General features: G+C 44.5%; 1 protein-coding gene across 1 annotated transcript; it reads right to left on the bottom strand.

The window, feature by feature from the left end:
* Positions 1-12,006: 12,006 nt before the first annotated feature.
* On the bottom strand, positions 12,007-25,113 carry ATP6V1E1 (ATPase, H+ transporting, lysosomal 31kDa, V1 subunit E1). The gene is made up of 9 exons (XM_014937490.1): positions 24,956-25,113; positions 20,135-20,200; positions 18,487-18,596; positions 17,951-18,017; positions 16,020-16,109; positions 14,647-14,715; positions 14,169-14,263; positions 13,231-13,318; positions 12,007-12,633 (listed from the first exon to the last, which is right to left on the bottom strand). Exons 1-9 carry the CDS (start codon positions 24,986-24,988, stop codon positions 12,571-12,573), a joined length of 681 nt encoding a protein of 226 aa, XP_014792976.1. The 5' UTR covers positions 24,989-25,113; the 3' UTR covers positions 12,007-12,570.

Here is a 25,113-nt window from a genome sequence, read left to right as displayed (position 1 = left end):
AAGAGTGACCCACACATGAGCTTCTTGGAACCAGACCTCTTTGTAAGCATCACCCCCCCTCTCCCACATCAGTCACTGTCACCCTTTGTGGCCTGCACACCTGGATGCTGCTGCTGCTTCTCCTCTCCAGCTCTCTTCTCTCCCCCTCTGATTTTCCCCTCTGCACCTGTGTACCCATTGCCAGATTTGCACCAGCCCCAGATCTCTTCTCTGCCCTCCTCTGCATGCAGGTGCTCTCCTGAGAGCCAGCCCCCACACCGAGTCCCACAACCTTTCCCCTGGCTGACCTGCCTCCCACCCTTCACACCATGGGTCCCCGTGGTTCCTGATAGTGAGACAACTTTGAGGGCATCCAACATCTCCTTGCTTTCCTCCAGCTGCTGGGAGGCTGTTATGGGTGGAGAACAGCAGAGGCATCCCCTGAGAGAGCTGAGCTGCTCTTGAGAGGATGCTCTGGGCAGGGGCTTCTCCAGAAGCCTACCACTCAAAGAGCATTTTTTTCCAGGGGTCAGACCAGAGCTTGCTTTGCTGGTGTGACCTACTGCAAGCCAGACATTGGCTCTGGAGGAGGAGAAGGTGATGACCATCTCGTGGGGGTGTGTGCTAGCAACCGTCCCACGTGGGCATCGTGCAATGGGGACATCCACAATTTGGTGGCATGGTGGGGGGAGTCATGGTGGGGCACCCTCTGCCACAGCAGTTCAGGGAAAGCTGCCCTGGACTGGGGGCCTTGCAGGGACAGAGCTGTTCCTCTAAACAGGGACAAAAATACCCCAATCCAGCCCGTTGAAAGGCCAGAAACCTGCCAGCAGCTCTTATTGCCAAAGCCTGTGACTCCGGCACGAGTCTGGGCAGGGCAGGTTCCTCTGTTTGCCAAGCTGCAGGTGGTGGTATTTGACAGTCATCTTTCCTTTTAAAATGTTGTCTGTAAAGAAAAGCTTGAACGCCCTTCCTGCTCACACGGCAAGGGGAAACAACCCCTTTTCCCTTGTAAGCAAATCTCCTGGCTGTGTTTTTTTTTGAAGTGCTTGAGTCAGCAGCGCCGGGGGTCTACATCTTTGATGTCCCACCATGCAGTGACCACCACTACGACCAAACAGGGCCAGTGGCTGTAGGTTTGGGCTGTTGGGCTGGGGGCGGTTTCTACTTTGGGTGCTGATCCTGGGCCTGCTGGTGTTTAGGGTCCATCACCACCAAAACACTGCTGGCCCCTCTTTACCACCCTGCCCAGCATCCCGTGCCCATCCCAGGGGTCATCTAGTGCCATCTGGGCTTGGAATGCCCATCTTCAGGGCTCGCTGAAATTAAACCCAGGACATACCCCCCCAAAAAGGTTGTTCTTCTTTCCCGTTGTTGCTTTAGCCGATCTCCCTCCAGCCCAGGAGCCCCTCCATGCCCTGGCTGCAGCTCCCACCTTGCTTAAGAGTGGTTGGGGGCTGGCCCTGGGGCACTGGCAGGCATGGGAACAGCGTGGAGCTGGGGCTGGAGGCCGCTCGGCTCCACCAGCCTTTTCTCCAGGGCTGATGCCGCCTGCTTTGAAGGAGAGGGAGCACGGAGCATGGGAAACAGCCATCATCTTGCTTGGGGTTTTCATTCCCCCCCCCTCTCCCAGTCACGCATGTCTCTGGGCCTGCCCTATAGGCAGATGTATGGCGGATGCCCACATGCCAGATGTCCTGGGAGATCAAAGTTGCTGCTCACTGCATCCTCTGTTCACGCGTGCGCGCACACCCCCCTCCCCTGCACCTCCCCAAAGACTTATAACTTATGCTCTCTATCTTCTCTCCAAGATATTTTCCTTCCCTTCCTTTGTTTGCTTTCCAAACCCCCTCTCGTCTTGGCACTCCCTGCAGCCTGGACCGTGCCAGCGGGAAAAGGCACCCTTTGCTCCCACCAACAGCATCTGGCGGGGGGGAGAGGGGGACCCAAAAATGAGTGTGAGCCTTGAGGGTTTCCCGTCCCCCTTCCCTGCCTCTGGGGTTTGCTGCTGCTTGGGGTGGGAGGCAAATGGACCCATCACCCGGGGGGGGCTCTGTGGTCGCCCTGTACCTTCCCCCCCACCCGCACAGCTGTGAGGAGCTGAGGGGTGTTACAGCCCCACATGGTGACCAGGAAATCCCCCTGGGACATCTGCCTTTGCCCCCTGCAAACTTCTGCAGTCCTCTTACCCCCTCGTAGTCCTTTAGGGGGTTTTCCAGGCTCAGCTTCTAGGGAAGCCCTGAGACCCTTGGAGATGCATCAGGGATCAAAGGCAATACAACGCCTTGAGCACAGGGACTGCTCTGTCCACTGGTGTGGAAAGCCTTTTTGGTACATCAGAGGTCCCCAAACACCATTAGGCTGCAGAAAGAAAATATTATTTGTACCATTAATAGATAAAATAGTATTTATTTCATCTTAATCTCATCCTTTTTGAATTTCTATGTTTGTGTACGTGTTATAATGTACACAATGTTAGTACAGGAGTACAAGTTTACAGAATTTATAAGTAAACATATATATTGGGAGTCTATGGCCCAATATATTTATTTGCTTTTACCAGTAAGGGTGCACAATAAAAAAAGTTTGGAGCCCGCTGGCCTAAGTCACCAGCCAAAGATTAAAATCAAAGCAAAGGTGGATGCCTTAATGCTGGTAACTCCCTCACCAGCACGGAGACCGCTTTATGGAAATAAAGCAGCCGAGTTTTGGGCAGCTCCAAGGGGTTCCCTCTCTCCTCTTTCCCTCTGCCATCACCTAACGAGGGGTCACGAGGCTATGGGGACCTTGGGAACAGAGCCAAAACCTCCACATTTGGGATTGCACAGTGGGGGATGACCATGCACTTTCCCCATCTTCCCCCTGCATCGGGTCTCCCCTCTGCTGGAGGGGAGGTAAGTCCTAAGTAAGGACTTAGGTCCTTACTTAGGTAAGGACAGGTAAGTCCTAAGTTCAGCAGCCTCTTGCCCAGCTCCTCTTGAGGAAAAGTCATGAACTTTATTGTTTCTGCCTGTATTTCAGGATAATGCTGTGCGCCCAGCACACCGTGCAGTGGAGCTGCCTCCTGCCCAGAGGAAGGACCCGCTCTGACCGGTCATAGGGTTGGAAAACCACCATCTCTGTCCACACAGCACGTCCTGGTTACCTATGGCTAACCTATAGCTACAGCTGCTGAGGTGAGTGACCCCCACACGCCTCTCCTGCCCATTTTAGATGAAAGCAAAGCGGAGCAGTGGCTGCCACCAGGCTGCCTCCCCGATGGCTCGAGGCAATGGTGGTGCCCCAGTGGGTGCCCAGTCTCTGAAGGGCTCTGACCTGATGCTCTGGCCCAGAGGATGGACACCAGCCTGCTGCCAGCCCACCGTGGCAGCAAGATGAGAGCCATCTCCAGCCTGGCTACCCCACTGGTGCACGAAGCCATGGCTGCTGCCATTGCGTGTAGCTGGTGCTTAATGAAAAAGGGAAACGCGAGATGAAAAAGGCATGATTAGCACAGAGCAATAAAAACCATCAGCTGTGGGGAGCTATGGTAGCAATAGATTAAATACAGAACAGAAAAAAAAGCCAGATGGTTGCTCCCATTTGCTTTCCAACTCCAGATGACTTCGCAAGAGGTCACTTGGTGGAACTGAAAGACAAATGGTTCAGGCTGGATGAAAGCAACCACTCTGTGCCTGCTGACCCAATGTGTGTGAGGCTGAGGAACGGCCTGCTGCAGGATGGCATGGACACAGCCAGGGTAATAACATTTTTAATTATTTCTAATAGAGTAGCACCTTTAAGCTGCGCTGCAGTAAATGCAGGAGTTGCATTTACTCTGGGGTGAAGATGCCCAAATGTAAAGATTGTCAGCAAATTTGCAGACGACACCAAGCTGGGTGGCAGTGTTGATCTGCTGGAGGGTAGAGAGGCTCTGCAGAGGGATCTCGACAGGCTGGATGGATGGGCTGAGACGAACGGGATGAGGTTCAATAAGGCCAAGTGCCAGGTCCTGCACTTGGGTCACACCAACTCCCTGCAGCGCTACAGGCTGGGGGCAGAGTGGCTGGAGCTGCCGGGCAGAAAAGGACCTGGGGGTGTTGGTCGACTGTCGGCTGAACATGAGCCAGCAGTGTGCCCAGGTGGCCAAGAAGGCCAACAGCATCCTGGCCTGTATCAGGAACAGTGTGGTGAGTAGGACCCGAGAGGTGATTGTCCCCCTGTACTGGGCACTGGTGAGACTCCACCTCAAGTACTGTGTCCAGTTTTGGCCCCCCACCACAAGAAAGACATTGAGGTGCTGGAGCGGGTCCAGAGAAGGGCAACGAAGCTGGTGAGGGGTCTGGAGCACAAGTCTTACGAGGAGAGGCTGAGGGAACTGGGGTTGTTCAGTCTGGGGAAGAGGAGACTGAGGGGAGACCTCATTGCTCTCTACAACTACCTGAAAGGAGGGTGTAGAGAGGTGGGGGTCAGTCTCTTCTCCCAAGTTACAGATGATAGGACAAGGGGTAATGGGGTCAAGTTGCGCCAGGGTAGGTTTAGACTGGACATTAGGAAACAATTCTTCACAGAGAGAGTGGTAAGGCCTTGGAATAGGCTGCCCAGGGAGGTGGTGGAGTCACCATCCCTGGCTGTGTTTAAGAACCGTTTAGATGTGGTGCTGAGAGATATGGTGTAGGGGAGAACTTTAGAGTAGGGTGGATGGCTGGACTCGATGATCCCAAGGGTCTCTTCCAGCCTAGATGATTCTGTGATTCTATGATTTGAGAGCACAGGTGATGACGTGCTTATGCTCTCAGCTGAAAATGGTTTCTCTTGGACGCAGCACAGCAGAGCTTCCCCCACGTAGTTTAGTGTCACAGGTGGGAAGTGGCTGGCCTCTGGCATTAACCAATTCCCATGTGCCCATTCCCAAAATCCAGCAATGCTGTGGGCTCGGGAGACCTTGCTGCACCAGTATTTCTTCTCCTAGGGACCATTTCTGTGCAGGAACTTCTCCCACCCCAACCAGCATTCAAAGGGCAGCCAAGGGACGATTGCAGACATTGTGGGAGCCCTTGCCATCATCCCAAATTTCTCATTGCTTTGTCCTCCCACCACATCACCCCAGCCAGAAGGCTGGGAAGGCTGGGAGAGCTGCTGCTGCTCCAGAGCAGCACCCACCTAGCAAAGGCTGAGCAGTGGACACGCTGGTGTTACACACATGAATGCTGTTTGGGGGGAAACGGGTATTTGTATGATGTTGCTCACATGCATTTTGAATTGCATCTGTGCCTTGTGTCACCCTGTGCCATAGTAAGTAGATGTAAATATGCCCACGCAGCCATGGGGACAGCTGCACATACGTCTACGTGTTGTGCAGATGGTGTGTAGGTATCTCAAGTGTCTCCTTTCTGGCATTTGTGGATCCACCAGTATCACTCCTCCAGGGTGAGTGATTCACACTGATCAGTACACGACTGTGCAAGGCGATGTGTGGAGCTGCTGCCTGTACACAAAGGTGTGTGAAGTCCTGCCTAAGCACTTAGACTTAAGTAAAGAGGGTAAGTGTCAGAGGGTAAATGATTAAACACTTGCTTTAGTGACCCAAGTTTAGCCCAACATCAAAAAGTTATGTCTTCCCAATACCTATTGGGCACACATCTATTATAAAACTTCTCTAACCAGTACATAAGCGATCTGTGGAACTCGTTGCAGGGTATCTGAGAAGCCACTTGATTTCTTTACTTGATCAAGGAAATACTTCTGTATTTAAGAGCACCCTAAAATAGTACCCCAGTTCTAAGTGCTAAAAACCTTCCCAGAGGTTTCTCATCTCAAGTATCTTGAGTATCTCAAGATACTCATCTTGAGTATCATGACCCAAAGCTGATCACCAGCTGAAGTCAGGAAGGAATGTCCTTTTCTTGTACAGACTATCAGGCCCATTTTTGGATTCTTCTGCCTTGAGACCAGAAACTCTGCTGCTGCTGGGCAGCCTCAGGCTGGTGCATGCAGGTGAGTCTATTTTGGGAGCAGGGAACCAAGCAGGAGACCTGCAAGTGCAGGGGTGGTGCTGCCAGTGTGGCTGGGAAAGTGACGTCTTTGCAGCCAGTGTGCAGGTGTGTGCACACCTATCTCCATGTCCCTCTAGTGTGGTCATGCCTGGGCTGGCCTTTGCAGAAAATCGAGATGGCATTGCTTGGGAGAAGAGCCAGGACACACTGAGTGGGATTTGTTTGATCCATTAAGATGTTGGAAATTCAGCTTCAGGATCCTGGAGGGTGGGGTGAGACCTGCTTTGGACTGGGGAGGTACAAAGAGACATCCAGGCTGTTTCTTGGTGCTGTGCCATGAACCCCTTTGGTGCAGAGAAGCGCTCTCCTCAGTAAGTCCTTCATGCTTCAGTGGGGGCTCTGCAGTTCTACCCCACAGATCCCACAGGTGATGTCAGGGATCCCTGGGCAATCACCCAGGCAGCAGGTGAAAGAACCCTCCCAATTCCTGCTGTCCCAGCCCTGGCTTGCGATTCTACTGTCTTCCTTCAAAGTGGTTGGAGCTGAGAGCAGACGTGTGGAACGAGCAGCTGTGCTTAAACGGCTCAACATCATATGCGTGGGGGAAATATACTTATAATTTCATTTTTAGACAGATTAATAATTTTCTTGTGCTCCCACTCGAGAGTTGCTTTGGGACTAATTTCTAGCATCTTGCTGCTGACAGCGAGGCTCCCCTCTCCTTCTGGAGCCCTCTGAGGGGGAAGCACCAGCCTTTCTCCAGAAGATGTACCAAGAAGGTTTTGCCTGCTGTGAGCCCCCACTGCAGGGTTGCTGTGATTATATGGATAAAAGTTACTTTTTCTGGGAGAAAGGTGTTAAAATCACACTGCAGGCAATGATCCCAAGGAAGCCAGGTAGAGGCTGTGCATGTGTGAATGAAAGAAGAGTTCTGCAGTCAGGAAAGAGGGAGGAGGAGAAAGCGTGAACTTCCTGCATGCCCTGCAGCTGGTTTGGGAGGCAACAAGTCTTTTAGACCATAAAGTTTCAAGCTATAAAGTCAAAGCAGCTCAGAAACCAAGGATCTTCCAATCCCTTTGTTAGAAGACTTCTAATGAGCAGCTTCACAGGAAAAAGAAGGATGTTTCTGCCACTGGCAGATGGTAAGATGAAATCCAGGATCCTGACCAGCCCCAGATGTCGCAGGTGGTGCTAGGTTGGGTATGTGCAGTCACTGGGTGTTTAGGTAGGGACTGTCTGGAAAAAGGATCTGACCTCATGCAGTCTTGGACACAGGATAGGAAGGGACCTTCAGAACTGCTGGTAGGGACCAGCCTTAATGGTTTCACTATACAGTCTCTCCCAACACATCAGCCTTGAGCTACCTAAAATAACGTGGGAGCCTTGATTTCCACAGCTTTGGATTTCCATCATGTAACATGGGCTGGGAAATGACATTTTTTGGCACGTTGTCAGTATGATTCTCAACCTGAGAACGCTCCTGTACAGATGTTTTTCTTGCTTTCTCTAAAGCAAAGCCAAAGGAGGAGTATGGGATGCTCTGAGAGATGCTTAGGAAGACAGATTTGGGGTTTCCCAGCCAGCTCTACCTTGGCTGAGAGCAGCAGGAACTTCCCAGCACTAGAAGGGCCTTCTTGTCACGGCCTGTTCCCTGCAAACACATTTGAGATGCAGGATGGGGGCCCCACCTGCCTCCTGGAGCTGCCTGCATCAAACAGCAAACACAGCCAAACCTCACTGCAGTCTGGCTGGGCTCTCCCTCAGGGCTAAACACCCCTTGCCAAGCTGCTCTACTGCAGTCTCCACTCCGTGCTCCCCAGAATAGCAGCTCAGGGTTCACATAACCAAGGAAAATTTTTTGCTTTGAATTTTCCTCTGGGATAGTTCACTTTTATTTCTGTATTTTTCTGTTCCTCACTTACTTACTAAGATTTCTTTGGAATTATATAAATGGGAAATTTTGTCTTAATCTCCCAGGCTATTTTAGACTGTGGGTCTACGGAGATGACTCCAGCCTCATTGTACTGCATAGGCTATTGCTCTGTGCAAGGTGTTCTCTAACACTCTTCTGTTTTCCAACAGAGATGGATGTTCAGAGATGAAATTGCCTGGAGAAGAGAGGGCTCCAGGGAGACCTCATAGCAGCCTACCAATATCTGAAGGGAGCCTACAGGAGAGCCAGAGAGGGACTCTTTGTCAGGAAATGAACAGGACAAGGGGTAATGGTTTTAAACTGGAAGAGGGGAGATTTAGATTAGATATTAGGAGGAAATTCTTTCCTGTGAGGGTGGTGAGATACTGGAACAGGTTGCCCAGAGAAGTTGTGGCTGCCCCATCCCTGGGAGTGTTCAAGGCCAGGTTGGATGGGGCTTTGAGCAACCTGGTCTGGTGGGAGGTGTCCCTGCCCATGGCAGGGGGGTTGGAACTCAGTGATCTTTAAGGTCCCTTCCAGCTCTAACCATCCTATGATTCTTTTGTTACTTATTTCCCACTGCTTGCTAGCATCAACAGGGGCCTGCAACAAGCAAGGTACCCTCCTTCCGACAGCTTGTCTCCAGCTGCACGCTGGGATCTGGGACCTTGGGACAGCAAACACCCAAAGGCCTGTAGCTGGTCTTTCATGGCAGGATTCACCCAAAAGCCAGAGTCTCACTGCTACCTTCTTTTAACAAGGAAAACATGGTCATGCTTTCCTCCAAGATTGGCTCTCAGCAGGGAGCTGGGCACTCAAACAGCCTCCCTGCAGCACGCTCACCCTGTCACCACCAGTTTCCTGATGGGTAGCACTCAACCCCTGACAGCCAGCTCAGAGCTTCCTTTCAGAAGTTATAGCTCCATCAACCATTACTGGCTTAATAAAGACATTGAGGCCTCAGTCCTCGGTACTTTCTGCTTGTTTTCTTCTAGTCTTTCTCTCACCTTGACACTCGTGTGCACCTCCAGGGATCATTCATACAGCTCGTGTCTCTCTGATTAACGTTAATACCTCTCAGTGTGAACACTAAGCGCTAAAAAAGGGGTTGTGACTCAGATGTGCAGTAACATTTTTAAGTCCTCTGCTGATCACTTAGTGTCAAACCCGCTCTTAAATTTTCCATTGCCAACTGCACAGAAAGAGTGCAACATTATCCATTTCCCTAACTCCTTTTCCAGCGCTACACAGAACCAGCTCTGCACTCTCCATTAATCTGTGGTGCTCACCTCTGCCATCACAACTTAATTCTTTTACCTGAAGCCCAGTTTAATGACTCCTTTGTTCCCTCTATTTGTCCAGCTTCTTAATGTGCTGATCTGGCTTAGGGCTTCTTTACTATACCCAACTGGAATATTTTTGCATGCTTACACAAAGATGAATAAAGATCAATATCCTTATTGATTTGCCCCAGGTCATCAGGTAAAACAGTAAGAAAAAAAAAATTGTACATCCTACTTCTTTTGCTTAAACACAATTCAAATAATAAACAGTGCTGCAACAATGCTCCAGTAGGAACTCTGAAATCCACCTGAAATGCTGCTTTTGTTTCACATTGTGTTTGTAAAAACCTGTGTACAAACACTGAAGAGAAGCTTGGATGAAGACACAACAGGATTGCTAACTATACTAGGGAAACCTGGATGGAACAGGCCTGTTTTAATCCCCACTTCTAAGGTAATAAAATTTGGTAACAGCCCCTACTACCTGAAATGAAGGACAAGGATGTTCCAAGTCATACAGACACCATTTTTTGTAATTAAATTATCTCGTGTGTTGTCCCAAGGTTAAAACGTATCAGTGCTTTCTTGTAACACACTTGCAGGGAACTGTTATTCCAGGAGGAAGTTCCTGTCACAGCTGCCACGGTCCAAGGTAAGACTGCCTGCAATTCCACTAATAAACTGGGTAAACGTAAGTACTCCAGTTAGGTTGGGGTACAAACCCACTACTTTCAGACTTCAGATGCAATATCAGTGAAGCTCAGACCTGCTTTGAATGATTGCTGCCCAAGTGACAGACTAACACTAAAAACATTCTTGATGCCACTAATTTTTGGATATGTCAGTGGTTCTTTCTTCTTCTTTTCTACACAGGAAGATAGAAGAGAATCTGGATTTGTGAAGCTCTTGCTACCTTCATGAAAGAAGCAGACTATCAGACTGTACAAAGAATCCCTTTTTGTCACAGATGAGCATGTTTATGTTACTGGTATCAAAGAAAAGTCTTGATAACTTCTAGTACAACTTTTTTTGCTGAATAAAACCTACCTGAATGTTCTAATACAGCCCATCACTGCGGAATGATGTGCAACAGAGCCATCTGCCTCTTCTGTGTCCCCACCTTTTCAGCTTATTCTGCCTGTGACTTTATCTAGATGCACTACACCACTGCCTGTCTCAGTTTTCCAAGGGAAGCAGTAGCACTAAGACAACATAAAAGCCACACTTTCGAACGAAAAGCCATCCACTTTAGAGATGATCTTATCATCTGTCTGAAGTCTTTTCATTGAGCATTGGAGCAAACATTCACAGTGCACATCACGTACCTACAATGAGTAACCTCCTCTTGTCTCATCCCTCAGCGTTTCATTTCTGTACACTACAATCTATCTCAACATTTAGTTTCTGTTTCTAGCCTGAGATGTAGAGAAAATAAGGATTCAAGTAAGTCCAACTGCGTTTTCAAACCAGTGGCAGACAGCCTACTGATGAGTTGGATGAAACCATCAGAAAGGAGCAAAACAAATCTGTTCCAAAAATTACTTTTTGAACCAAGAAACAACACAGTTAAACATGGACACGTGAAGGCTTTTCCTTCACTAAAGGTGTGTCACAAAACCAGAGCCCAGTGCTTAGTCAGGAAGCTCAATCACTGACAGTTGTAAAGATGAAAGCTCTAACGGCTATCCAAAATCTAGAAAGAGTAGGACTTTAGTCCAGATACACTCATTGCCCAGACAGAGATCCATGAATCAAAAAGCAAAGCAACAGAAGAATAAATATGATAACAATGTATGTAGGAAAACAAGAACTGGTATCTAAATGCAATGGTGAGGAGCAGTAAAACAAAAATAAACAACCTCGCTAAAGATTCTTATTTTTGAAGAGAAAATCAAAAGGTTAAATAAATTCAGATTCAGGATTTCTTAGCAGTCAATCTCCATGTTAGAGAAATGAGGCAGTGAAAGGCTTATCTAGCATTTAGAGTCTTGTCTTTACATGAGGGCATGCACCTCAGCTAGAGAAGAGCGAGCCTCAGGTTAAAAACACTGCATAAAGCAGTGGTGCTGCAGCTTGGCAAGCTTTCTTCATGGCACAAAGTAACATTTCTACCATTCCTGAATCACTGCAATACTTAAAGGAGATGATTTAAACACATATTCAAGCAGTAATTCATTTCAGCAGTTTCTTATTTCCATGAAACAAGTTTCAGAATTGAGCACTAGGTGAAGAGCCAGGTATTCTGGCAGAGGCTTGTAGTTTGGAAGGTCACCTCAAGAGTTTTTCTGTCCTACATCATACAAGGTGGAGACAATACTAGCCATCACTGCAGAAGCAAAGGAGAAGTGTTAATAAAACTTAACAGATTAGGTAATGAATATAGTCATGCTACTGTTATTCAACTTCATAGTTACTCTAACAATAGAGAGAATAGTTGCAACAGAGTTAGCTGTTGTTCCTCAAGTCCTGAAATGTAATTCCTAGAGAGGTATGGTTTGGATCTCCTGCAGAAAAACAACAAACTTGTAACTGGAAATGGATTGCATTTGTTATACCTAAATAGCATAGATGTGTTACTCTAGTTCTCTCTTGTGAAAGAGAATTGAGGGTGCAAAACTATTGACCCCATTTTTTTTTTTTTCTTTAGGAAGAATGAAATTCATCCTGGAGTTCTACTCAAAAGTCTTGCCTACAATCCAGTGTTACTCAAGCAACTAGTTTGACAGTACTCCATGCACTCGAATTCTAGCTTCACAGAGCAGTCATTACACACAGCCCTCAAGTAGTAAGTCCTTAAACACACAAGCCCACTTTTCAAATGTTGTTGCCAAACCCCCAGAGAGAAGCTACAGAGAACTCCATACACACACGCATTTTTATTTTAATAAATAAAGCTTTACAGGCTCAGGCTTTTTTTATATATATATATATATAATCACATATACAGAACAGAAAAATGCCTGACCAAGTAACATGAATTAAACTACTAATCCTTGGAAGGAATGCATGCCCTCTGTAACACTGAAGACCTTAACTAGAATGGGATTTCCCACCTGCAGCATAGTAATTTACCTCACAGATTAGACAACTTGAAAGAGATGTGGCCAAAGCATAGAGAGTGACCCTAAATGGACCAGTGGTCCTTATAGAGCCATAACAGTGCAAGGAAAGCCAAGAGCCCAAATGCCTCCATTTTCTAGTATCACTTCTGGATGAATATGTATGTCTTCACATCCTTTAAGCAATACATTCTAACCACAAGTAGAGAGACTAAGCACAGCAGGTATGCAAAATTATTCCATTGAAGAATAGATATTGGATAACACAGTAATGTTATATTTCAAGACTTTAAATTAGCAGATGCTTTTGCATCCCCCCTCAGTATGGCAGTGGAACAGATCCCACCTTCTCTCACAGAAGTTTAGTCCAAAAACTTCCTGTTGGCATTAGCACCAAAGAGAGCCACTCTGATTTCTGGCATCATCTGTTGAGAAAGAGTACATCAGTTATATGTGACGGGCAATACGATTGCTGCACACTCCTCATTTCAGGCACTGTGTGATAGCCAGGTTATGCTTCAAAATTAAGAAGTCAATTCATTTGAGTTTTCTGAAGCCTTTACCCAATCACACATTGCTCACTACTCTATAGACTTAAAGGATTACCTATGTTGCAGCATAAGAAAGAGAGATGCCAGAGCTAGTTTTTTCCACTTGGGTATAACAGGTCTCAGCCAAAGCTTCTAGTACTCAAGCTAGCTTCAGTAATTCAAGTTGGCCTCAAAACTTCAACATCTTGACTGCAATGTAGTCACAACATGTCTTTCAGTATCATGATTTTCTAGAGTTTTAGGCTCATGCTTAATGCAAAAGGTATCATTCCAGGAAAAGCCATGTTTGCTGTACAAAAGCACAAACAGTAGGTAATTTGCTTCTTTCCATTCAAAAATAATTTCTGGCTTGTCATCCATGCTGAAACTCGAACCCATACACTATTGTGCCAATTAACACACTGGAAACTTAATTAAAAGACAAAACTAGTTAATTATATCTTGTTCACCTTGGCTGTTAGAGAAACTCACCTGCTGGGCTACAAGGTCCAGCCGACTTTCCAGGGTATTGGAAACCTTAATTTTACCATCGCTGTTAAAGATTTCAACACCTCCAGCACTAGAAAAGGGAAAAAAAGTAATCCATGAAATCCATGGTACATCTCAAAGTCTGAATGTGGCAGAGAGATTATCCTAAACCAGCATTTATAGGCAAGTCAGAGACATAGATAAGTCTGGTTGTTTTGGTTTTTTCTTTTAGAAAAAATGTGGGTTTGATCATGTCTTAATAGGAATCAGCACAAAGTGATCCAGTGAAGCAACAGTGCAAAGCATCTTTGGAGTTATCAGAGACCACAGCTACATACAAGGGTCCTCAGACCGATCTAAATATAAGTGGAGCTATAGAGTTTGTCACTTCAAAACAGCTTCAGGCTCTCTATTTTATTAATAGACAGGTTTCAGATTTTGGGAAGAAAAAGCAAGGAAGAGTGCTAAGTGTTGCTTGCTGGCCCATAAAGATGCCTGACTATCAGAACATACAGCTTTGTGCCACGTTCTTTATCATACTATGTGGAAATAGAGCCTTGCAGACATAGTAGACACAAACCCCATCCTGCAGCACCTTATGACTCAATTTGCTTCATCTTGAGACATCCATACCATCTCTCTTTAAAAGAGCAATAGCTAGTTAAGTTTCTACATACGGCTATTCTCTACTTCAGTCCTGTCAATCAGGCTGGAGCCTGCACAAAACTTTTATTGACATTTTCGATGGAGACAGTGCTTGTCTGGAGGAAACAGCAGAGTCTCTGCTTGATTAACACAAAGAAGTGCCAAATTCCACTAGAACAGCAGCACACTGTAGGGATATTCTGTACAAAATTTTCTGAGACTGTTCTAGCAAGAGCTGTGGCTTGAAAAGTTGCATTAAGTTAGTGCTCTGTATAAAAGACTCCCAGTTCCCTTACATTTCCTCTGGCAGGAAGTTGTCTTGGTCAATGTGAATATCCACATCCCTTTTGGTGGCATTTTTGTAGATGGGAATGCTCTTCTGTACAGCAGCCTAGGATACAAGATAAACTTCCAATTAGCCTTGACAAATGCTAGCACACCACTTGGATTTGGTCACTCAATCATGTAAAATGAAGGGATTGAGGCCTTTTTTTTTTTTTTTAATTAAGCAAATGTATTTCAGCTTTGGCTTTTGAGCCAAAACCAATTATTAATCTGAATATTGCAGCCATGTCTAAAGTTTCCTAGGCAATATCCAAGCAAGCAAGCGATCCCCAACCTGAAAAGCATAATTGTTCTCTTGCATTGTACCTGCAGCAGAAGTGCAGCAAGTAAAGCTTGTTTTCATGTCACACAGATGGGATCTGAGCTGCAAATATTGCAGGTCCCAGCCTTCGTGAGCAGGATACTGTCAAATTATTCTAGGTGTCTTACCTTAACCATGGGCAGATCCTGTTTCCTGCACCGAACAACTATTCTGGGCTCAAGCAGCTGGTAGAATCCCTGCACAAGATAACCATTACAGTATCAGAAAGTCAATGTTTTAATTGTCTTAGAATTACTTAACCCCAAGAAAGAGAAGGAGCTGATCAACTTGAAAACTGAACCCTAACAACATTAGTCTCTTTTACTTAGTTCTTTGCTTGCAAGTTCACCTCATGCAGACATTCTGAGAGGCTCTTTCACAGATATTGGTGCCGTCCTACAACTATGGATTGGATTATGTATTTCTTTGTTAGCTGCAAGTTTGGAACTGAAACAACTAAACATATGTATCATAGGATCGAGTTGCCCAAACAATGTATATGTATACACAAGGATCATTGCTGTCTGAGCATGCAGCCAAGCTGACATTCTCCTGTGCAGCTCTCGGAGAAAACATGCAGTAGTTTCAGATGCCTGTCCTAATAAATCCTGCCTTGCAGTTCCTGTAGTAATACATGGGAGAATAGGTTTAGCTCCAGTTGGAAGAGACCTACAATGATCATTTAGTCCAACTGTGAGCACCGATGAGTACAGATCCCTCACTGGATCAAACATAACAAGCAGAGACAAATGTTGCCAGCTTGCAAGAGTGAGACAGGTTTGTTTGATGTACAGCAGTACCAGACCTAGGTGTGACAAAGAAACAACGCTGAATTGGAAGCACAAGCTGGTAGGAAATACCGTTAGGAAAACTAGCATCAAGCTTTGGGCAGGAAAGCTGGTAGTTGGCTTCTCTGAGTTTGTAGTAACAGGACCAGTTCATACCAGAAGGTGGCACTAGAGGTGGCAGGACTGACTGGCCAACGTTGATTGGACTTTCAGCAGTTAATTTCTGGGGCTAGAGGATGGTATTCTCGCTAAGCGACGCTTTGATTTTTGCTTTGTGTGTACCTCATACTACAGCAAATTTGTCAAAGCCAGGATTGACAAGTCTTAAATGCCAAAAAAGATTTTAAAAGCGGATAACTATTGACTTACAGGTTTGGAGAAACAGCTTTTGGCAAAGGTGTATTTGATCCAACTAAAAGTGTGCATCCTAAATGTGCAGATTACAATGTATGTGTGCACATCTGCAATTATTGTTCTAATGGAACTGCTGCTTGGTATACCAGGTCTTACACCTCAAAATAAGCTGCAGCCTTATCTGTTCAGAATCCAAGATTGAAAGATATAGCAGAAGTGATGTTTAAAACTCAAAGATCACCCAGCAACATTCGATATAGACTCCAACACAACTGTAACCTCCAGTGGGTTATGTCTGAAGAAAGACACCTGGAAGGATAGAACCGTGACCGTCTATTTGTTATAACTTAAATATTTACCTGTAGAACTAGTCCGTCCAGCAGTGTCTGGTACCTGGCAGTATCCTTCACCACCTTGGCAAGTCTCTGCTTGGCCTCATTCAGCAAATCCTACATTCAGAAGAAATCAGATCAGAAGAGCCCATCTGTTTGGCATTTGGTTTCATGCCTACCAACTTTCTGTACTCCTATTATAGCTATCACACCCTGCCAACACGTAAACGTACACTCCAGCTGGTGTTCAGCCAAGCTAGACCTTCATCGCTGTGCATGGCACAAGATCCTTCTCAAACAGTTCCTTTCTCCCTGCCCTGATCTGAACCCATTATAACCTGACAAGAATTCCTTTTTCATGAAAAAGAGAGCCTTCAGTAGTAATAAGATAGTATTTAGAATATTAATTCAGACAGACAAATTAAAATAGTTTGTAAATCATTGCCTAATGTAAACTAATAAAGTTGCCCAAATAACAAATTTTTTCAGCTTTCTGGTCAAGCAAAGAAATCTAATCTACCTTTTTACCACACGACACTCAGGTTAGGTATTTTTTAATTGTAAGTAAATGCAAGTCAAAATTTAAAAGTGAGAGCTTATTTTTAATTCAAAGTAGCTGCCTTTGATTATTCAGCAAATCAATATCAGATGAGATTAAATCTTTTAAGAAATTTGGGTCAATTCAAACACCGCTCCTAGAACAGAACCATCATAATTATTTCAGATAAAGGAACTGCATGATTTAGTATAAACCTTTCTTTATTGTCCTGCCTCATAGTGTTTAAAAGAAGAGTGCAAGTTAATACAACCAGTACTAGGATATAAGAATATCACAATTTAACATCACGGTGAAAACTAGTCATATTGTCCACCCTAGAGTAACAGCACTTCTGGAACTGCTCATCTCTCTTGTTCATGAAAGAGGCCGAAGATCTGATAAGGGAAGAAAGCGCTAGCAGCATGTGACTTTAAATGTTTTAAAATGAGGAAGACTGTTGTGCATTACTCAGACGCATGAGGTTGAGTCAGCTGATAAATGAGGAAGAGATTACCCAGCAGAGACTATCACAATAGAGTTAGCTTTTTAGCCACCCACCTCCCCCCTCTCTGTGAATACAATCTAAAGTTTGAAACTAGGTTTAAAGAATCAATAAGCTGCTAATTTTCTTCTGCTAACTCCCCTTTTTCATGGTAGCATCAACTTGAGCAACTTTACCCATTTTTTTTATTTTTGACTTCTCCAGGTCTAGCAGCTTTCTCATAAGCTCAATAGCACCATCTAGCAGAATATGGAACACACAAAGTGTTCATGATACGGGGTAAGAGATAATAGGACACCTAAAAGCCATAAAATGGGCAAAATGAGAATACACTACATGTGGTACAAGATAAACATGGTAAACCTGAACTAAGACTTTATGTAGTCTGCTCTGATAAATGATCACTCACCCTGTATGTCAAAACACAGACTGGTCACCTATTAGAACAAGAAGCAAACCTTCTCATATACTAGGGGCCACTAAAGGAGACAGAAAAACCCAGTTGGTGGTGTTTTAAGCCTACTTGCTTAAGCCATACCAGACTTAATGCATAAAATGTTGCTTCAGGCAAACAGAACTTGAAAGTTCTACCATTCATGCAAGAATGAGTTCTTGCTCTTTAAAAGAATAAGCTATTGTCCTAATGATAAATATAACACTGCCTGCAATGTTCCTGGCAGAGAACTGTATTTCCCTAAAAAAGCAGGTAATAGAAACTATGAAAATAGGCTAAAACAGACAATTAAAGTTGAACTAAATCCTTAATGACTTTTCAGAGCAGCTGGGAAAGCCATTTTTGAATGTTGAAGCAAATGTCACTCAATCACAAATCCTGTTTTTCTTTAGACAATGGTTAAGAACATTTCCTAATGGATGGTAGGAATAGAAACTCTGTGTTTTTACTAGTGAGATACTCACTGCAATAAGGTCATCCCTTGCCTTGAGGACCTTCAGTCTTGCCTGGTTCATCAGGTTGGACATCTGACTGTAAATTGCATGATAAAGTTGAATCAATCTATCAGACTTTGACAGAAGAATTGCAAACATTTAACTAGATACTTTACATTTAAAGATAACAATACTACAACATTTAATAACAAAACCTGTTCACCTGTTTGAATCTGTTTCTGAACTTGTACAAACAATTAGAAGGCAGAATCCCATCCTTCGGTAAAAACCCACCAAAACTAAACCCGACATGAACGTTTGTCCCAGAGTAACAGACCAGGGTAGAGCTCTAGACATTAACTACATAAAGAAATAGGAAAGATTCTTTCACCACGCTTACTAACAGTTATATTATTGTAGTTCACCTTTGATAATTTCTCTCCAGGAAAAATGAGAAACTCATAACTATTGGCTACAATTTGCCAGGGAAAAACAGTTTCGTTTAAAATTAGCAATAAAATGAGAGCCCAGACTCTGAAGTCACCTATCTAACCTAAGCAACTTACATTTTCTTTTGCTGTTCAATTTGTTTCTCCTTCTTTTCATAATACTCCATGATTTTCAGCCTCTGTGTCTGAACAAGGCGACCCTTCTCGATGTTGAATTCTTCTTCTGCCTATAGTAAAAATTAAATAACTGAAGTGGAATTTGATTCCATGGGCTGAAAAAAACAGAATCAAAATGAAACAGCCATGCTTTCAGAGCACATTCATAGATAAGCTAGGATGATATAATTTTTGGTTCCATAAAAACAAACCATTTCAAGCAGTACTCAAGTCAAAGGGAGTTAGGGATGTGTTCTGCTCACCTAGAACGTTGCTAAGACACAGCTTAGTTTATCAATTGACCGACACGTTTCCTTGCAGTATTTATTCCCCAGGCACAAAACTACCAAATTTATATATTTTATACTGTTAAGCAAAACTCATTTTATCTGAGCTTCAGGTCTGTTTCGGTTTTGTAGAATCAGTGTCCTTTCTGGCTAGAAGAGTTTTTATCCAAAACAAGCTACCCAGCCCTCTGTGTCCACAAACTTCATGACTTCAGGCAATTCTTACACAAGGAGAGTGATAGTATAGCTATTACTTTTTTCTCTAAACCCTAGCCAGACAGCATGTGAAAACACATGCCAAGCTCTCCTATTTATACTGGAGAATGCAATCTCAACTTCTGACTTCTGTTTGCAGATCATCAGGAATACCTACTTTAGTATTGATTAAATACTTGTGTACACCTAAATGTTTAAGGGAGATTAGATATTATTAGTAATACATATACTAGGTCCGATACCAACAAGATATTTCAGCATTGATATAATGCAGATTGCTGGGGTTGTAAGTCACTGTTAATCCTTCTTTTAGTAAACATCTATATTGTATCACCAAGTTAATATTGTCTCTTGCGGCTTAACCTAAGCGAAGAATCCTGCAAGTAATTCAACTCATGCCTTAAATATACATTTATGGTTTAGTTCCCTACGATACCTACTAAATCTCATCTAGAATTAAGTCTGCAGGTGGCTACACAGGTTTACATACAGTTATGAGTCTGCTTACAAAGAAGCTTTCACCAATCTAATTCAGCCAGTTTAACTTTCATCTTTTATCATTTTGGTATATGTATGAATAATGCCAGTAATCTTGCACAAGTACTAGTTTAATTTACTATTAATGTCTCTTTCTGACATGCTATGGAAGTTAAGCAAAGATTAAAATTAAGCATTCTCGTAAATGCTTATTATGACAAACCTTAGTAGAATTCATAATTATGCAGAGAATTCCTTTAATCCTCTGTAATGTCAAATTATGTATAGGAGGTGGGGGAAGGTGTTCCACTTAATCCAGTCTATTCACATTAGCACTCAGCTCTCCTGATTGCTTAAAAAAAAATATGAGTGAACTTGCATATGAATAAATTTCTATTTAAGAACCGCTAAGAAAAATTCAACCAAAAAATAGCTTTGACTTGTTTTGATCTGTCAAAAGTTAAAAAACATTAACTTTATTACATAGCAAAAAATGTTGCTACCAAATCATGTGAAGTAAGCTGTAGTTTATGGCAGTATTGTAGGATTGCTCTGACTGCATCTATCGAAACAGATCATCAGATGCAGTTTTCCTTTTGCACTTACTGACATTGAACTCCCGTTTTTACCTTTGCATCTATTTCTTCAGCCTTTTCATTGGCTTCCTGCTCAATGAAAGCCATCATATGCTTGATCTGTAACAAGAGAGAAAAAAGAAAATATTTTCTGTTAGAAAAGACTTTGATGAGAGGAAGTACATATATATTCCTCAACTGTACAGTAGGCCCCTCCGTATCCATTTACTAATTAATATAATGTTCTTTTTCAAGGAAATTAAATTGAGCACACAGGTCAAAGAGTCAGTTCATCTTAACACAGATTACAAGAAAAGTAGGGGTTTTTGTCAAATAATTTTACAAAATGCTGTTTCACTGGCTGTCACTAGAAGAACATACTTTAGATATGCAACTGTAAAAAAAAAAAAAAATCCAATCCAAAGGTAAATTTGTATAAATGTGAGGCTGAGCATTTTCATTCTTCACTAGTGAGAACAATTTTTTTCCCCCTAGGATCAACAGAAAAAAAATTAAAAATCCTCACACAGTAAAAGTAAAGTAGTCTGTCTGTTATGATATTTACATGAAACATAGAAGATTAACATAGAGTCTCTGTAACAGGCACAGATGGCATTTGAATGAACCTGGGCTTTTTTAGACAACTGGTGAAGCAAAGCAAAGGGCTGCTGACCACTCTGGTCAGATCTGTACAACTAGGTGTTCCTTTACACACCTGAGAAATCTGTCTTGAAAGAAGTGTAACAAACTCTGTAATTACAAGGTCATTAAAAAATACTGCTATGTGGTTCAAGCCAAAAGGACTTTTATAAAGGAGTTGCATATTAATTTGGAGGAGCTGGGAAAGGAGAGTTCAGCGCTAGTTCATAGAATCATATGGGGTTGGAAGGGACCTCTGGAGATCATCTAGTCCAACCCCCCCGCCGGAGCGGGTCTACCTACAGCACGTTGCACAGGATCTTGTCCAGGTGGTTTTTGAATGTCTCCAGAGAAGGAGACTCCACCACCTCTCTGGGCAGCCTGTTCCAGGGCTCTGCCATCCTCACAGTTAAGCAGTTCCTCCTCATGTTTAGGTGAAACTTCTTACATTCAAGTTTGTGCCCATTTCCTCTTGTCCTGTCACTGAACACCACTGAGAAAAGACCAGCCCCGTCCTCCTGACGCCCTCCCTTTAAGTATTTGTACACATTAATTAGATCTCCCCTAAGCCTTCTCTTCTCAAGACTAAAAAGACCCAAGTCCCTCAGCCCCTCCTAATAGGAGAGATGCTCCAGGCCCTTAATCATCTTTGTGGCCCTTTGCTGTACCCTCTCCAGCAGTTCCCTGTCCTTCTTGAACTGGGGAGCCCAGAACTGGACACAGTACTCCAGCTGGGGCCTCACCAGAGCAAAGTAGAGGAGCAGGATGACCTCCCTTGACCTGCTGGCCACGCTCTTCTTGATGCCCCCCAGGATGCCATTGGCTTTCTTGGCCACAAGGGCCCATTGCTGGCTCATGTTGTCCACAAGAACTCCCACATCTTTTTCCTCAGAGCCGCTCTCCAGCTCTTGATCTAGTTGATCAAGACCACATCAAGTATATCATGTGCTGCTTTAAAGCCTGGTATACAGTAATATATTCTAATTGATGAACCTTTTTGAAACCACCTGAAAACACTATAAAGCCCAGACCCAACAGCTTAAAAGGAAAGCAATTGTACTGAGTTCTGCTTATTTATCACATGCCTTTCTGTGACCAGCCCTAAGTTTAGGTTCACATTTGGGACAGACCATAAGGACTTATGCCCAATCAAACCACAACATTGAACAGGTTTAGCGATTTCCAAGGGCAGATGGAGTGGACCATATACTTGAGTGGACCATAAAAACCTTCTGACTTTTTGCTCGCACTTAGTGACGAGACACATTTTGCAGACAATCTGGCCTGAATAAACCAGCATGAAAGATTCTATTTACATAATTTCATGTCAAAATGAAATATTTAAGAGAGATAAGAAAGGTGACAATGTGAAAACTGAGCCAACGTGCAGAACAGCACTATGCCCACATAGCTCAAAAACCAGAAGTGAACAGGCAAGTGGAAGATTTTAAGCATGTGCCATGGAAGAAGTGAACAGTAATATCTACATCCTCAAAATCAAATCAGCAAATTTTCTTTTAATTGCAGTTTTAGATCTACCTGCATTTCATAATGAGCAAGAGAGGCATATAAATAAGGACATTATTTTGCTGAATAGCCTATTGTTGAAGGAGACTAAGAAACTTTGTAAGGTAGTAGTAACCCTTACATTACTGAGTCAATTCCTCCAGTTCAGTTTGGTTTCTGAATTTTGGAAAAGTACTTTAAACAGTTCCTGGTGTTCAAGAAAAGTTCTCTGCACAATGAAGAGGAATAAGATGGAAGAAAGCTAACATGGCATCCGTTTCCCCTAGTCTGGTAAGAATGAACAGCATCATTTCCTTCCAACTCCATTGTACTGAAATCCCTTTTTGCTTTTCACAGAAATGAAAAAGAGATCCTAAGTGACACTTTCACATCTATAAATAGGATTAGTTTTAATAACACTGACAAAAATATATATTTTTAAATGAGAGATTAATTTTAAATGAAGTTAATAACTTTAGCATAGCAGTATTTCCTAGAGTAGTAGCATGATTATCCTTTCCATGGGAAGTTCTAGATGTTAGACTGACTTTAGCTAGAAGCAACTAGCCAGATTAGATGGAACAACCTAATAAACACCTTTGACAGAATAAAGCAAGCAAGTCTATCGATGGGAACAATTCTTGATTAGAGATTATTTTCAAAGTGAAAATTATGGGAAGGACCGTGGCAAGTAGTTAAGAGTTCAGAGAATCAGTTGGCGGGCTCATATCAGATTTATACACATGCAGAACTGTCATGCCATCAGCAGCATTCTCTGTTCCAGTTAACAGGATCACCCCAGGCTCAGGGGTGTAAAACAATGACGGGGAAGTTGCTGATGCGAAATGCTATTAGCATTACATGTTTAGTATATCAACAGATCCTGAAATAACCTTTGAAGTTCAGGTCCATGGTGGCTGAGCAAGACCACCTCAATGTCAGCTTTATTATCTTCATAGAAGAGGCAGGAAAAAACAAACAAGTTTTGTGGATAAAAGGCAACAGAACATGATGTTACAATTTCCCTTTTGCAGAAAGGCAACCTACTGATTTTACTTTCAATGTGATGCTTCCTTGCCAAGAGACTATGTTTACTGAATGAGAACGTGAGACACGAAGCACTTGTGATGCAAAGGACAAAGGGAACTCGGCCGATCTGCTCATCACCTGTAGGAAACTCCACGGACCAGCTCAGGCTGGATCCATGCAGTCTTTAACACAGCACGCCATTTTCAACCCAGCTCAAAGCAGCTTTTTTAGGCAAGGGCTGTGTTTACTGTCAATAAGGACAAAGTGTCCTGCCTCAGGAGGAAGTGTCCACAGTCCGACTTCAGGGTTGTAAGTTTCCACTGCAAGAGAAGCCCAGCTTGCACTACTCTGCTTAGCATATAAAAGTGAAAAAGGCATTTGAGAATACTGAATAGCCTACCTAAGTTACAGCTAACTAGATCAAGTATAGCTATAAGAAAAAAAGAGATGGAAAGCCCTTAGAGAGCAACATCTAAAAACACAGTGCTTGTCTAGAGCTATGTATTTCTCTGCCTTGAAGTGCAATTAAACACCACTGATGGCATAAAGGCTACTCATGATCCCCTCCATTATAATCTGGCACAATATGTCATCAAAATGTTTCAACGAAGTTCCCCAGGAGCGGCCAATCAATCCCACCAGGGAAAAGTTCACTGTCTTCAGAGACTCCTCTTTCTCACTGAGATTCCCTGAGAAGATCTTTCCCCTTCACCAACCCTGGCTTTCCCAGGGGAGCACCACCGTTCCAGGCGCAGAGCAGAGGACCCTATTCTACAACTAAAGTGTGAATCAGACACTGCCGGCTGCAGCCACTTCTGCTATTGCGGGGTTCGGAGCAGACACAGAATCACAGAATCTTCATAGTTGGAAGGGACCTTTGAGATCATTTGAATCCAACCACAAAAAAAAACCACGAAACAAAAAAACACCCACAAACAGACACAAACCAACAATCCTGGGCACTGGAGCATGCCCTGAAGTGCCATGTCTACACGGTTCTTAAATCCCTTCAGGGATGGTGACTCCACCACCCCCCTGGGCAGGCTGTTCCAGTGCCTGACCACCCTCTCAGGAAAGTCATTCTTCCTCAGATCTAATCTAAACCTCCTCTGCCCCAACTTCAGACCATTTCCTCTGCTCCTGTCATTATTCCCTTGGGAGAAGAGGCCAACCCCCACCTCTCTACACCCTCCTTTCAGGGAGTTGGAGAGGGCAATGAGGTCTCCCCTCAGCCTCCTCTTCTCCAAACTAAACATGCCCAGTTCCCTCAGCCTCTCCTCGTGTGACTTGTTCTCCAGACCCCTCCCCAGCTTGGTGGCTCTCCTCTGGACACGCTCCAGCAGCTCAATGTCCTTCCTGTAGTGAGGGCCCCAGAACTGAACCCAGCCCTCGAGGTGAGGCCTCACCAGTGCCCAGTCCAGAGGCACCATCACTGCCCTGCTCCTGCTGGCCACGACACAGGCCGGTCACCACCCCCTCCCGCTCCGACCGGCCTTTTACCAGCCGGGTGGTCCATCAGCTCAGGCACGCCTGAGCCCTCACCCCTAGCACGGCTTCAGGGCGAGGAAACCGCCTCCTCCGCCGCACGGGCCCAGCCCTCGGTGCCTCCCTCCTCAAGCCGCGTCCGTCCCGTCGGCTTGGCGCCGGCTGGGCCGAGCGCGGTGCGGTAGGCGGCGGCCGGGCCGGGGAGCGCGGCCTTACCTGCTTCTGGACGTCGGCATCGCTGAGCGCCATGGCGGCGGCAGTACCGGCGGCAGTACCGGCGGCGACGGTTGGGTTGGAGGGACAGCGGTTACGGCCGTTGGCGAGCGCGAGCCGAATCAAATCCGGTTCGGGTCACAGCTGGCGCTGTGTCACGG

Source organism: Calidris pugnax, unplaced genomic scaffold (assembly GCF_001431845.1).
Source record: "Calidris pugnax isolate Ruff unplaced genomic scaffold, ASM143184v1 scaffold1, whole genome shotgun sequence".
In the NCBI taxonomy this organism is placed as follows: Eukaryota; Metazoa; Chordata; class Aves; order Charadriiformes; family Scolopacidae; genus Calidris; species Calidris pugnax.
This window is presented reverse-complemented; position numbering and strand designations above follow the sequence as displayed.